Here is a 12,933-nt window from a genome sequence, read left to right on the forward strand (position 1 = left end):
ACACATATGTGGAGGGTAAAATCCACCCCCTTATCAACCTGATTGTTTGATGGATTTATGTTAGGATGATTTTAGGCTGTCATGTTTCTGTTTTTATTGTATATCTTATTGCTTTTAGCATACTGGTTTTAACGTATTGATGTTTGTACACAAGGATTGGTGGGTTCTTGTTTTTATCTTTTCAACTGTATAAGATTGTATACTTTTATGATGAAATTTCTTCGAATAAAGTACTTCCGTTTCCGATATAAGGCAGTAACTGCATAGAGCTTACACATGCTCTAGTTAGCCTAGTTGGACGACAGCAATGGTCTCTGAATTAGCCTCCCAAAATTTCAAATCCAGTTGCAAAGGGAAAAATTAGGCAGAACGTGTTTGAACATATGGAATCAAGACCACAGCAAGCTTGCATGAAAGTTTCCAGTTGAATTCAGGAACAAGTTCTGTATATTTTATAGATTATATCAGGGCACATGCCCAGGTTATCCTCAGAAATTGGCTAGCCATTATTCTCCAGTCAGCATTCTCCTTGTTTTATCAGATACAACAACGTTGCTTTAACACCATCGATGCTAGTGTTATTTTCCTCCTGTGCTGACCTTTTGGTTTTCCCATTGTTCATGACGAGCTCAGCTCGTCAGGAGTGTATGGAGGTGTACATCATGACGAGCTGAGCTCGTCATGAGCGTCAAAGGAGTTAAGACACTAATGTATGTTGGAAAATCCCTTTTTGGCTGCGGTTTTGAAAACTTAGAATAGCCTCAACCCTCAACTCTTCCCTAGAGAGGCATCTTGCCTTCAATTTATATATTCCTTCAATTAGCTTAATATAGCCCCTAGAGTGAATGAAGAATGCTAGATTTAGAAATACACAAAGCATTTGGATCAACTTTAGACTCCTTGCTGACAGAACCTACATGTGTCTCATGTTTTAGTTTATTTTCTGTTACAAGACAATGAAGTAGAAGACACAATGCCCTCTGCATTTATGCTAACAGGCATAAATGAAGTCAAATCCAACTGTAAAGATATACTTGAGTCCAAAACAGGGTTGTGTATCAGACCCAATAGTGCCCATATTTTCAGACACATTTTTAAACAAGGGTAAAAATATTTTGGAACGTTAAAGCCAAAGCATGGTAAGAGCATCTTTAGCGAATACCTTCTGGACCTCAGCATGGAAGCCTCTCAGTTGGTTACATTTGATCATCTGATGCAGCAAAACTTGTGCCAAACTCCCATCCATGTGTTGGAAGATGTCATAAAAGCAAACCAATAGGCCAAGCCTGGGATGCAGAAAGAAGAAGAATTATTAGCAAAGAGCGGTATTACAGATTGTATTAAATTCACGCATTATAAGCATATTTATGTTCCATTTTACATTCGGGCGATGTGCTCCATGGATCATTCCTGTGCCTGGCAGTGTACATCTCTGTTTTGTGGGCACTCTTCTTCAATGACTTAAAACTTCAATCTGAATCAGTCAGGCAGCTCCAATAATAGTGTATTAATGGTACTGATGTAGAGCAGTCAGTGTCAGCATGCCACGCCTCTTTAAATGATGGACAACTGCAAGACCCCCAATTCCACCTCTGGTAGCCCCATCTCCTCAGCAGAGGGCAGTTTTCTCAGGGCTATCCTGTTATGTTTTCCATGTCAGGTATCTTGGCTGCTGTGACATACATACAGGTAAGTACTGCTCTTTAGAGAATATTTCCATGAGTACTCTGGTCAGCTAAAGGGGTTCATTGTTATGTTGTGGGACACAACATATCCCCAGACAGTGCCATAAGAAGCGGGTGTGGTCTACCCTTGGCGGCACAAGTTTTGGGGGCGGCAACCATCCCCCGCTCTAACCTGCTGTCTCGGGCGGCAATTCCCCCCCGATCTTCAATCGTCCGCCATGGGGGAGCAAGCGAAAAGGCGGAATCTTTCCAGCACCCCGCTCTTCAATGCGCATCCCACGGGCAGCGAAAGGGCTAGCTATGCCGCTGTCCCCATAGCCCGTTTTCTGCCCTTATTCCACTTTCATACACTGTTCTGCCCTCTCACCCTGTCATCTAGTCTGCTCCAATTGCCAACTTGATCCCCTTCCTCATCACAGTCATTGGCCATGAGGCAAGTCCTCATTCAAGAGACAGACAATTCAACTGCTCTCTGTGATTTTTAAAACCCTGCGCTGTCTATGCTACAATTCCTCTGTTTTCTTTCTTAAAATATAGATTGCAAGTCTGCACCCTTTCCCCTCTGTAAATATCCATGCCTCTGATGATGTCTTCCTTGTTTGCACCAAGCAGTAAGAACATCAGTTATGGTCTTTGGGGGCAGCTGTAAGAGTTGAGAGGAGAACTGATGGACCATGATCAGGAAGCCAAGAATTTGAAGTAATGAAGCTTACAAAGGAGCAATCAGGCCATTACCAGATGATCAAACCTCCTCATCACAGTTCTTACCTATGAGAAAGAGCAAAGCAATAAAAAGCAGCAGACATTAAAAGCACACCAGGCAACCGAACACTGCATCCTCCATGAAACTCATTAATCACTATTAGAACATTGGAATGTTGTGAGCCTCATTGAAAACAATGGAGTGCTCTGGGCTTATAATGGCTGGTATAAGCCTGGGGCTCCAACATTCCAATGTTTCTTTGTTCACAGCTCTGGCTGTGAACAAAGGCTTCAGGGAGCCTGAGGGGATTCCAATCCCCTCACGCTCCCAAAAGGCTTTGTTTTTTTTGTTAGAACATTCTGTCCTCTAGTGACAGAATGTTCTAATAGCCTTATAGCCCTTCGTAGATGGGCTATACCGCTATTAAAGTCCCTCTCCCTTGTTAAAGGCCCTCGCCTTCAGCTCGGGGCCTTTAACGCTGGAGAGGGCCTTTAATAGCTGGTATAGCCCTCTATGGCGGGCTATAAGGCTATATTAAAGTTTCAGTGTTTCACAACCTTTATCACACTTTCCCCAAATGTAGATTTGATGCATGCCTCACAAAGACAATCTCTAATGTTGTACAAAAGTGTAACGAGTCACCCATGAAGCTGCTTTGCATCTTTTCCTTGCCCAGGATTGTTCCACCCTTCCCTTATTTCCACATCAAACACTCTCAATGCTTCAGTGGCGGCCAGCCAGAACCAGCAGCTCAGAGAAGATAGTGATAGTTTTTAACTGTTATCAGCCCTAATAAAGATACAACCATGATTTTAGTTTTGTGAAACCTGAAGTATGAGCAATGTAAATGATCAACATTCTATAATGCTGTGGCGGCTGCTGTGGAATGGGTGTTGTGGGGCAGGGCTGGGGGGATATCAAAAAAATAATTTAATTGATTACAGCCGCAGATTCTCTTCCTGGCTCTCAGCAGCATAAAAGGCTCTCCTTAGCCGATCACGATGCTGCTGTCACCAGCATGACATCAGTGCAACACAACCAGGTCGAAAATGCTAAGTGAGCATGACTGTTTGGCAGGCCCAATACAGCCAGCTAAACTGTCATGCATACTTATGATGCCCACCACTCCTCCCTGTGATCCCAGCCCCGACCTAACCCGGCCCCATAGCCCGTACTAAAAACGACATGATAAATACTTTGTGTTATTATCATTTTCTTTTTTCTTTTTCCACTGCTCTCAAACGCTCCTCCACCTTAGCAGAGGAGCCGCAGCTGTATAGAGGTCTAAAGAATGTTTAAAACTCTTTCCTCTGGAGATGCTGGAATGGGGTCAAAGACATACAGCACTGTTTCTTGCACTTAGATATAGCCTTGGGCCTTAGACATTTGTCAGGGCAATGAATTACTTGCTTTATCAGTGAAAAAGCAGAGAGTAATTTATTTACAGAAGAGCACCCTCTCCCCAATGAATGGACACAGATGATAAAAACAACAAACAAATCGAAGTAAGCAAAGCCAACAAGATTTCTTCTGGAAATTGAAACAGAGGGGTCTTAAGATCCTTGTGCGCTAGTGAAAGGTCCCAGTAGGAACTAAGGCTTAGTAGGAGAACAGTCTAAATGTCTTCAGTTCTGTTGGCATATGCCCCCTGCCAACACACTATAGACAATATGTTGCTGCACTCTTCTAAAATACTAATATATATTCACTTGCTTCCAGCATGGGAGTGTTGGCTGGGCAGTCTCCAAGGCTACACAATGATAACCTCTGACATCTCAAAAGATCTGTCATCTTGGAATCGAATGCTTCACTTCCTGGAAGGTGACCTATGCGGCCAAGTAGACTTCTGCCCAATACAACACTATGGCAAGGAAATCTCTGAACATGTTATTTACAACAACAAAAAAGAGGACAACATACGTTCCCTCTGGGCAAAGGACCAAGCCACATAAGGGAGTGAGTACAGATATCAGCTATGTATGGACTCACCCAAAGACTAAAAACAGGCTCATACTATCATTCCACAACAGCTCATCCATTGCCGTGGGCTGCCCTGCTGATGTGCTGAGATTTTGCTTCAATGGAAATCAGTTTCAATGTTTGTAGGGTGGACAGTATCTTGGATTGTGATGAGAAAGTATGCATACATACCTGTAGAGAGTGGTTATATTCCTCATATCAAATCCAGATGAATCAATTCTTTCTAGAAAAGCTTCAGCATGTTTTGGTGTGATGTCATATACAGTGTCCAGTTGCTTGGTTGCATTGTCATAGCTGATAAATAGTCGGATCTATCATGGAAAGACAAACACATGCATTAGCCAATAACTTCACTGCTTTAAATCCAGCAAGGCTTATCATCATGCCATTAGGCTTTGCATTACTTAAAAAAATATGTTATTTGTTGTGTCACCATTAAGTCATATGAGGAAACTGTGGCCAACCAACAACAAAAAGAGTTTGATGATATGTGGTTGTGCTGTAAAAACTATTCTGACATCATTCACTAGATGGTCCTTGTATGAAATCTTTTTTCATTCTTAGTTTTGATGATTTAACTTGTTTGATGAAGATGAAGGCTCCATGCTGTCCTCCACACCAGTGCTGATGTTCCAAGGATACTCTAAGCCGTCCTCACACACAAGGCAGGAAATGCTTCTGGTGTTCACACCAGAGGGATTTCCTATTTTAGGTCTCGCTACGCAGCGCACCAGCGTTGCTTAGGAGGGACCTCTTGCCTTCGCACTGTACTTTTTGGAAACTCGTGCAGGTTTTGCACTGTTTTCAATGAGTACTCATGCATGCAGAGCGTTTGCCTTGCAAGAGCGAGCAGCGGCGCCCTCTGTTTGTAATTATCACACCTGCTCGCTCCCGCAAGGCAAACGCTCTGCATGCACGAGTACTGATTCACTTTCCCGTACGCAGGACTGCGCTTATTTTTCTTATAGGAGGCGGGCGGGGACTGATACCGGTGACAGTGGCTGCTGGCACTGTTTGTATAATTTGGTGGGAGTTGTTGAGAAGGTTTAATTAGAAAATGTAGTTTATAAATTACGGGTTGGTGATAAGAGTTGTCTCTAAAACATCTGAGCAATAAATAAAAAACATTTTAAAAAATGACATAAAAACAGACATATTATTGGCTACTTTCCATTAATTACCTATTGCCCGCAAGACACGCTATCTGAGCAGTACTACCGCCGCCTGCTGGCTGCCATGCACTTTTCCACCGATGATCAGCTCTCCGCTTCAATTGAGGTAAATATTGCACATGTGTTACGTCCTGCTTGAGGGAAGCAGCGTTCGCTCTCCTACTAAAGCCCACGCTCAACGGGGTACGACGCTGCAGCTGCTGCCCAGGAAGACATGGAAGTAGGGGGGCCTTGTCAGTGCACCAGCTTCTGAGAGTGAAGTATGAAAAGTGAGAGGCTCCCGTGGAATCAGGGAAGAAGTGAGCCAGTCAGAAGCAGGAGCTGCGGACGCACCAATAGGAAGCGTTAAATGAGTTGCTCTGAGGCCAATCGCTGGCGAACTGTGCCGAGGTACTTAGGGGTGGTGTGACGTGGATAATGCCACGCACGTGCGTTTCCTTTCATCGCTCTACGCTGGATTTCAGTTGGTGGTGATTGTGTACACGTGCGTTGGAAAAATAGACCACCTGTATCTGGTTGTCGAATAGGCGATCCGAGTTTTGATATAATGACTGAATCTTTCCAGCACATTCAATTCATCGTCATAATAGAGCGTTGCGTGCTGCCTTTTAAATACCAAGCATTTGCAATGCACTAAGTCTCGCATTTACACAAGTTTGAGCTATTTGCATTGTAAATGTCAATGCCTTTTATTTAGGTTTTGGTTTTTAAAACATAAATGAAAGGCATTGTCATTTACAATGCCAATAGTTTTAACTCGGGTAAATATGAGACCTATTGCATTGCAAATGCTTGTTTATTTTAGCCTCAGGAGCTGGTGAAGAGCTTCCCAAGCATTCTGAGTCATTTTTTTCAATGTAATGATGATTGGGACGCATTGTGTCCTGATGTCCTTGCATTGAAAGTGAAAGTGAAAAGAGCTGATTGGCTTATTTCATTTTCACTGCATCCGGTGCTCGGGGGCATATCTCAGCCCCCCAGGCACCGATTCAGACGGGGGAGGTGTCATTGGAAAGGGGAAAGGTGAGAATCTTCCCTTTCCAATGGTATTATTCAGGCTAAAACAACCTGGTGAGAAACACGCAAGTCACCCTATCCTTGATTCTTCAAGGTGTTTAGTTTTCACAAATGTATAGGTTTGCTAGGCATTCCCTAGGGGCCAGCTTGACTAGGGCCCAAAATCCACATCTAGGTCCATTGCAAAAAAGGATCACTTTTGAGTAGAAAAATGTGATGTACCCATGTTGCATTTAGGGACGTTTTTTGTCGTAGGCACTAGGCCTACCCACACAAGTGAATTTTTATCAAAAGACTTAGAGGAATGCAGGGTGAAAGAAAGTTTGTTGCTCCCCACAGATTCCAGTACTTTCCATCTCTGATATGTGAGGAAAATTTATTTTTTAGTCAAAGCTTGAGGTTTGCAAGAGATTCTTGGTAAAAGAACCTGGTGAGGCCACGCAAGTCAACCCAGTGTGAATTGCCCTAGATGTCTAATTTTTAAAATGTACAGGCTTGCTAGGGTTCCCTAGGTGCCAGGCTGAGCTAGGGCAAAAAATCCACAGCTAGGCACATTGCAAAAAAGGTTTTTTTTGTGGAACAATTTGATGTGCCCATGTTGCGTTTGGGGCCTTTCCTGTCGCAGGTACCATCCCTACTCGCACAAGTGTGGTACAATATTTATCAGGAGAATTATGGGAAACACAGAATAGGAGAACAAGTGTTATTTTCAATTGTATTCTCTGCATTTGTGCCTTCCAAATGTAAGCTAGTGTGTAAGAGGAAATTTTGAGAAATGCCCTCTAATTCACATGATAGTATGGGTACCCACAAATTCGGAGACGTGCAACCCAACCACTGCTTCTAAATTCCACATCTTGTGCTCATTTCAGATATACATAGGTTTCCTTGATACCTATTTTTCACTCTTTGTGGCATATCTACTAGGAAATTGTCGGAGCACGGCATTAAGTCAAAAAGGCTAATGCCGCGCTCCCACAGTTTCCAAATGCAAGGATGCTCCATTTTCACTAGAATTCGGTGCACCCCTGCCTTTCCCTACACTAAATGTAGCTGCCCGGCGCCAACGCAGGCACTCTTGCACCATTGTGCAAGAGTGCTTGCATTGCAGGGAAAGATTGTTTATGTGCAAGAAGGTGCCCTTCAATCAGTAATGGCATTTTGTAACTTCTATGTGTGCGGCAGAATGCAACACACATAGAAGTTGCAACTCATAATTTTTTTTAATTATTGTTTATGTGCAGGCAGGTGTCCCATCCTGCACATAAACAATGAATGGCGTTTTGCTGCACAATGCAGAACACATAGAAACAGCAAAAACAAGGGGACATAAAGCATTTCTCCTTGTTTTGCCATGTTAAGACCAGGTTTTCCCCGGTCTTAGGGGCCCATTAGGATCGCGTACGGACTTGCATCCGTCCGCGACCCCAGAGTAGGAGGGAACCTCCGCATGGCCTGTGGAGTTCCCTCCTGTGAAGTTAGGATGTGACCGCCACCCTGGCGGTCACATCCTCTATTTTTACCATTGCGGCGGGTGCGGCTTCAAGCTGCACCCGCCGCAATGGTAAAAATTCATACATTGCATTTGTATGCAGAAAGCGGCAGGCACCGTGCAGTGCCTGCCGATTTATGCATACAAATGCAGGGGGGTACCATAGGTACCCCCCATGTGCACCCCCCACCTCCCCTTCCCCTAGGGGGCCCACAACGGGCCCCTGCAGTGAAGTTCCACATGCTTTTCCACGGCGGAAAACCCGCCGCGGAAAAGCATTTTTTAAAACCCATCCTAATATGGCTGGCGATGTCTGAGAGACATCGCCACCATATTAGAGCTTTTCCGCTGCGGTTGTAAGCCAACCGCGGCGGAAAAGCAGCGAACTGAAACCGGGACCCACCAGCCATCCTAATGTGGCGGTGGGTCTTTGGTGGGTCCGTAGCAGATTTTCCGCATCCTCCGGGCCGGCGGTGGCTTCCGCCGGCCCAGAGGATGGGGAAAATCCGCAATCCTAATAAGCCCGTTAGTTTTGGCGCTGCCCCATATTTAAGCCACCCTTGTAAATATGGGGCAGCGCCAAAATCAATGGGTGTTGTGGCGAAATGCCCACGCAATACCCATTGCCCACCCCTTTCACGCTAAGTGTAGCATGAAAGGGGGCCTTATTCACAAGGCGGCGGTAAGCCACATTAAGTGTCTTAAAGCCGTCTTGTGGCGAAGACCCTATTGAAAAAAGTGATGTTCCTGTGGAGATAGTGGCTTGTAAATATGCCCCTTTATATTTTACAATGTGAATTGCTCGATAACCGGTACACAATGAATAACCATTGCAAGGTGCAGCTCAGTTATTGGCTCTGGGTACCCCGAGTTCTTGGAAAACCCACAAGTCCTATATATCTCCGCAACCAGAAGGGTCTAACAGATGTAATGGTATGTTACCTTTGGAAATCAGCCATCCTGACAAGAAGTTAAAAATGAAAATGTGGTCACAAATGGTAGTTTTTTTCCTCCTAATTTCAAAATTTATTTTCATTTCAACACTATTTTTTTATTGTGGAAAAACCTTGAAGGCTCTACCCAAATGCCCCTTGCTGAATTGAGAATTTTGTCTAGTTTTCAGAAATATCCATGCTTCCCAAGAACTCACCATGGGTTTTACACCCATTTCCACCACAAACTGGAAGGAGTTTGAAAGCACAAAAAATAGGCAAAATGGGGCATCTCTCAGTAATATGCCAAAACTATGTAAAAACTTTTTATTTTCTGAATCAAGTCTGCCTGTTTCTGAAACCTGGGAAGATGGTGATGATAGTACCGTAAATCTTTTGTTGATGACATTTGCAAGGGAAAAACAGACACTTTCTTAAGCAGCACTTTTTCCCCCCCAAAACCCCACAATGTAGGCTAATTTCTAGGTCCCATCCAGGGGAATCCACAAACCCTGGGTACCTTTAGAAGTCCCAGGATGTTGGAGAAAAAGGATGCACGTTTGGCATGTATAGCTTATGTGGGCAAAAGGTTTATGAGGGCCTAAGCGCGAACTACACCAAAAAGCCAAAAAAAAAGGCTTAGCACAAGTATGTATAGCACCAACAGGGTTAAAGATGCTTAGCAATATAAATAGTATTTGTGGTTTTCTCACTCGTTTTCAATTGAAATACATTTAGAAAAAGAACAAGGCTTTTAGGTGTCTGGTCGGCTAACTTCTACATGGTTAAAGATACATTCACCCTGAGGCCTCCCATGAATGAAAAAGAGGGGTTGAATAATCCTCACTGATGGTTGATGGGGGGCATCACTTTGTCCAGGGCATATACTTTGCATACAAACTCAAAAGCACTTTATTAACTGAAATGTGGATCAGACTAAAAGTGATACCAACAGGGTGGGTGTTTGTTCTTGAGTTTGGACACTGCGATACAGATCACAATGGATATTATAGATGGCAATTTCCCAACAACTTCTTTCCTGAGCAGTTATTAACCCCTTGCATGCTGATGACGGCCCCCATCCATCATGCACTACGGTGCTCATGTGCTGATGACGGCTGGGGGCCGTCATAAACCCGCCCACTCGCGATTTTGCTGCACAGGCGCAGAATTGCGGCAGCATGCAAGGGGTTAAAATCTCTGGGGCAGATTTACAAGCCCCTTGCGCCACTTTTGCATCACTTTTAACATGGGAAAATTGACGCAAAAGTGTTGCAAGGGGCTTGTAAATCTGCCCCTCTGTGTCCATCTCTCTGACAGTAATGTGAGAGAATCCTGTGAGTGTACAGACACGGAGGCTCAACTACCACTGTGCCTGTGACAAAAGAGAATCCTGCAAATGTACAGATAGGAAGATTCAACTAACACTTTGGGGCCGGTTCTGATCCGGTAAAAAGCGCTCCGAATAGCCGTTCGGAGCGTTTTTCCCGTACAAATCGTACCCTGCAACGTCCCCCGTACGTACGACGAAGTATGAATCGTACCAGGTGCTGGACTCCGTACGAATCGTACAGAGACCGTACGACTCTAATCTCCGTACGAGTCTCACCCGGAACCCGCTGTACGCGACATCTGTACGGTTCGCGGCTGGTTTATACGACCCAGCAAGTACGTTACGTGTCGGGTACGCACCGTAGAACCCTTTTTCTACAGGAGCTGAAAACAGCCGTAAAAGCAGAGTTCGCCACATAACAGGTACGGAACGGCCCCCCCCGGGTACGGCGCGTACCCCCCATTATCGGAGGGGTACGGTGCATACCTCTGCGATCATGGGGGTATGTGCCGTACACCCAGGGTACATGGGGTATGCACCATACACCATGAACGCTGGGTGTACGGCGTGTACACCATGTTCGCTGGGTGTACAGCGCGTACCCCCCATGATCGCAGGGGTAAGGCGCGTACCCCTGCAATCATGGGGGGTACGAGTCGTACGGTGTGTATGTGAATGTGCGCTTTTCCGTACGAATCGCCCTTACCTGACATGGACCATACAACTCGCGTCCTGATACCCCGGTCCGGATCGTACTCGTCGGTTCGTACTGCGTGTGTACGAGTTGTACGGAGACGGATGCGATTCGTACGGACGGTAATTTTACCGGATCGGAATCGGCCCCAATGTCTACGCCTGTTGCCTGACAGGATCTAGCAAGTGTACTGACAGGGAGGCTGAAATAACACTGTGTGTATGCCTGAGGTGGTGTCGCTTAAGCCACATAGAACATTCTGAGAAAGCATGTCCTACTATGACACACACAATGCTGGTCTAAAGTTTTGATCTTTCGCCTTACCCCTTTCACAACTTGCCTTTATTTGCACTTTGTGTCTGCTAACAGATATCTCAGCTCCATTCATTTCACCATGTACACAAATATCTAACATCTTTCGATAAACTAGCTTTTTCTTTCCCTGAACGTTATTCTTAATGATCATCTATGCCCACAAATTGGTATTACAGGTCGGTACAGATCATCTGCCAACTTGTGCCAGCACCCGAGGCACCATGTTTAAATGTAGCGCCAACACTGCTTAGTTTGTAAAAGAAGTTCTGTGGCCCAAACGTTCACTCAGACGTTTGTGGTCGGCACTATTGAAGGTTGGAGGGCAAACAGCGGGGTTGCATAGTATTGATTCCACCTCATGCCTCTCTAATCCACCACTGGACATTCCCTATCTCTTTGTCTCACTCTTTTTTTCATTCCTGTTTTCGTTCTTTGTCATTTTTTGCTACCTTTCTCTTCCTCCTTTGCCCGTTTTGTGTTTTCCTTTCACTTGTTCGGACCAAAGCTTGTTGAGGAAAAATACTTGCCAGTCACCAAAAATAAGTGTAGGCGGCCGGGCATATGGACATTGTTTATAGATTAGTTTTACTGACCCACTAATCACATGTCACAAAGTGAGCCCTTCAATTCAATGTGAATAAATGTAAATGTACATAAAAGAGTACTAATGTGGTACTACTTCAAGTATTCGTAAATGCCTTTGTGTATAGCCCCTTTTGACTCCACTGAGGAACAAGAATTGTCATAGCCAGTAGGTCTAGCGTTGCCCGTCCATGTTTTTGGCCTTGTCAATACTGGTGTTATTATGGTTTTTGGAAGCCTTTATAGTTGGAGAAGCTGCTGGTCCCTTGTCCATGTAAAAAATACAATGGCTGAAATCAAAAGTAAAAGCGCAGAATGCCCTCACTCACACTGAAGTTTGTCAGTGGCTGTCTTTAATGGGATGACAGACTGCCCCCAGCTGTATGGTGTAGTGGGTGTAAGAAAAATGTGAATGACTAAATAGCAGACCATTGGATGAAGAGGGTTGACTGAATGCCCATGTAAGTAAGTATATTATACATTTTCTAATTTAAGTTAAATCAAAACATCTTGGCTAAAGCAGACCTAAACTAGTATCACTCAGGGGCAGGATTATACAACTTGCTTCAAAGTACAAGGGCGTTTGCCACTAGACCAGCATTTCCCAAACTGTGGGTTGGGATCCACTAGTGGGTTGTGATCTGATTTATGTTAAGATGCAAAAGTCCTGGGGGCAGATTTACAAGCCCCTTGCGCCTCTTTTATGCCACTTTTGCATCACTTTTTTGACGCAGCGGCGGCGCAAAAGATGCGGTATTTACAACGTGACGCTTCTGGGAGATGCGTTACTTTGTAAAGCCCTGCACCAGAAGGAGGCGTTCCTGCGCAGGGGGGGGGGGGGGGGGGGGGGGGGGCGGCACAGAAACACCTCCTAAAAGAGGCTGAGTGAAATCTAAAAGATTTCACTCAGTCACTTTGGGGCCCATGCTGCGTCAAAACCCTGCGTCTGCTTGAAGCAGGCGTAAGGATTGACGCAGCATTGTAAGAATAGGGCCCCCTAGAGCATTGCTGGAGCTGCGTCGCGCTTG

The 12,933-nt window shown here is 44.8% G+C and overlaps 1 protein-coding gene across 1 annotated transcript in view; it reads right to left on the reverse strand.

The window, feature by feature from the left end:
* Positions 1-12,933, reverse strand: part of OTOA (otoancorin) — a 255,133-nt gene that overhangs the window by 208,167 nt on the left and 34,033 nt on the right. Inside the window, exons 5-6 of the mRNA XM_086939735.1 lie at positions 4,540-4,679; positions 1,163-1,286 (exon numbers count right to left, since the gene is read on the reverse strand). Of these exons, the coding sequence (XP_086795861.1) occupies positions 1,163-1,286; positions 4,540-4,679 (264 nt within the window). The remainder of the gene's footprint in view (positions 1-1,162; positions 1,287-4,539; positions 4,680-12,933) is intronic.

Source organism: Lissotriton vulgaris, chromosome 10, assembly GCF_964263255.1.
Source record: "Lissotriton vulgaris chromosome 10, aLisVul1.2, whole genome shotgun sequence".
NCBI lineage: Eukaryota > Metazoa > Chordata > Amphibia > Caudata > Salamandridae > Lissotriton > Lissotriton vulgaris.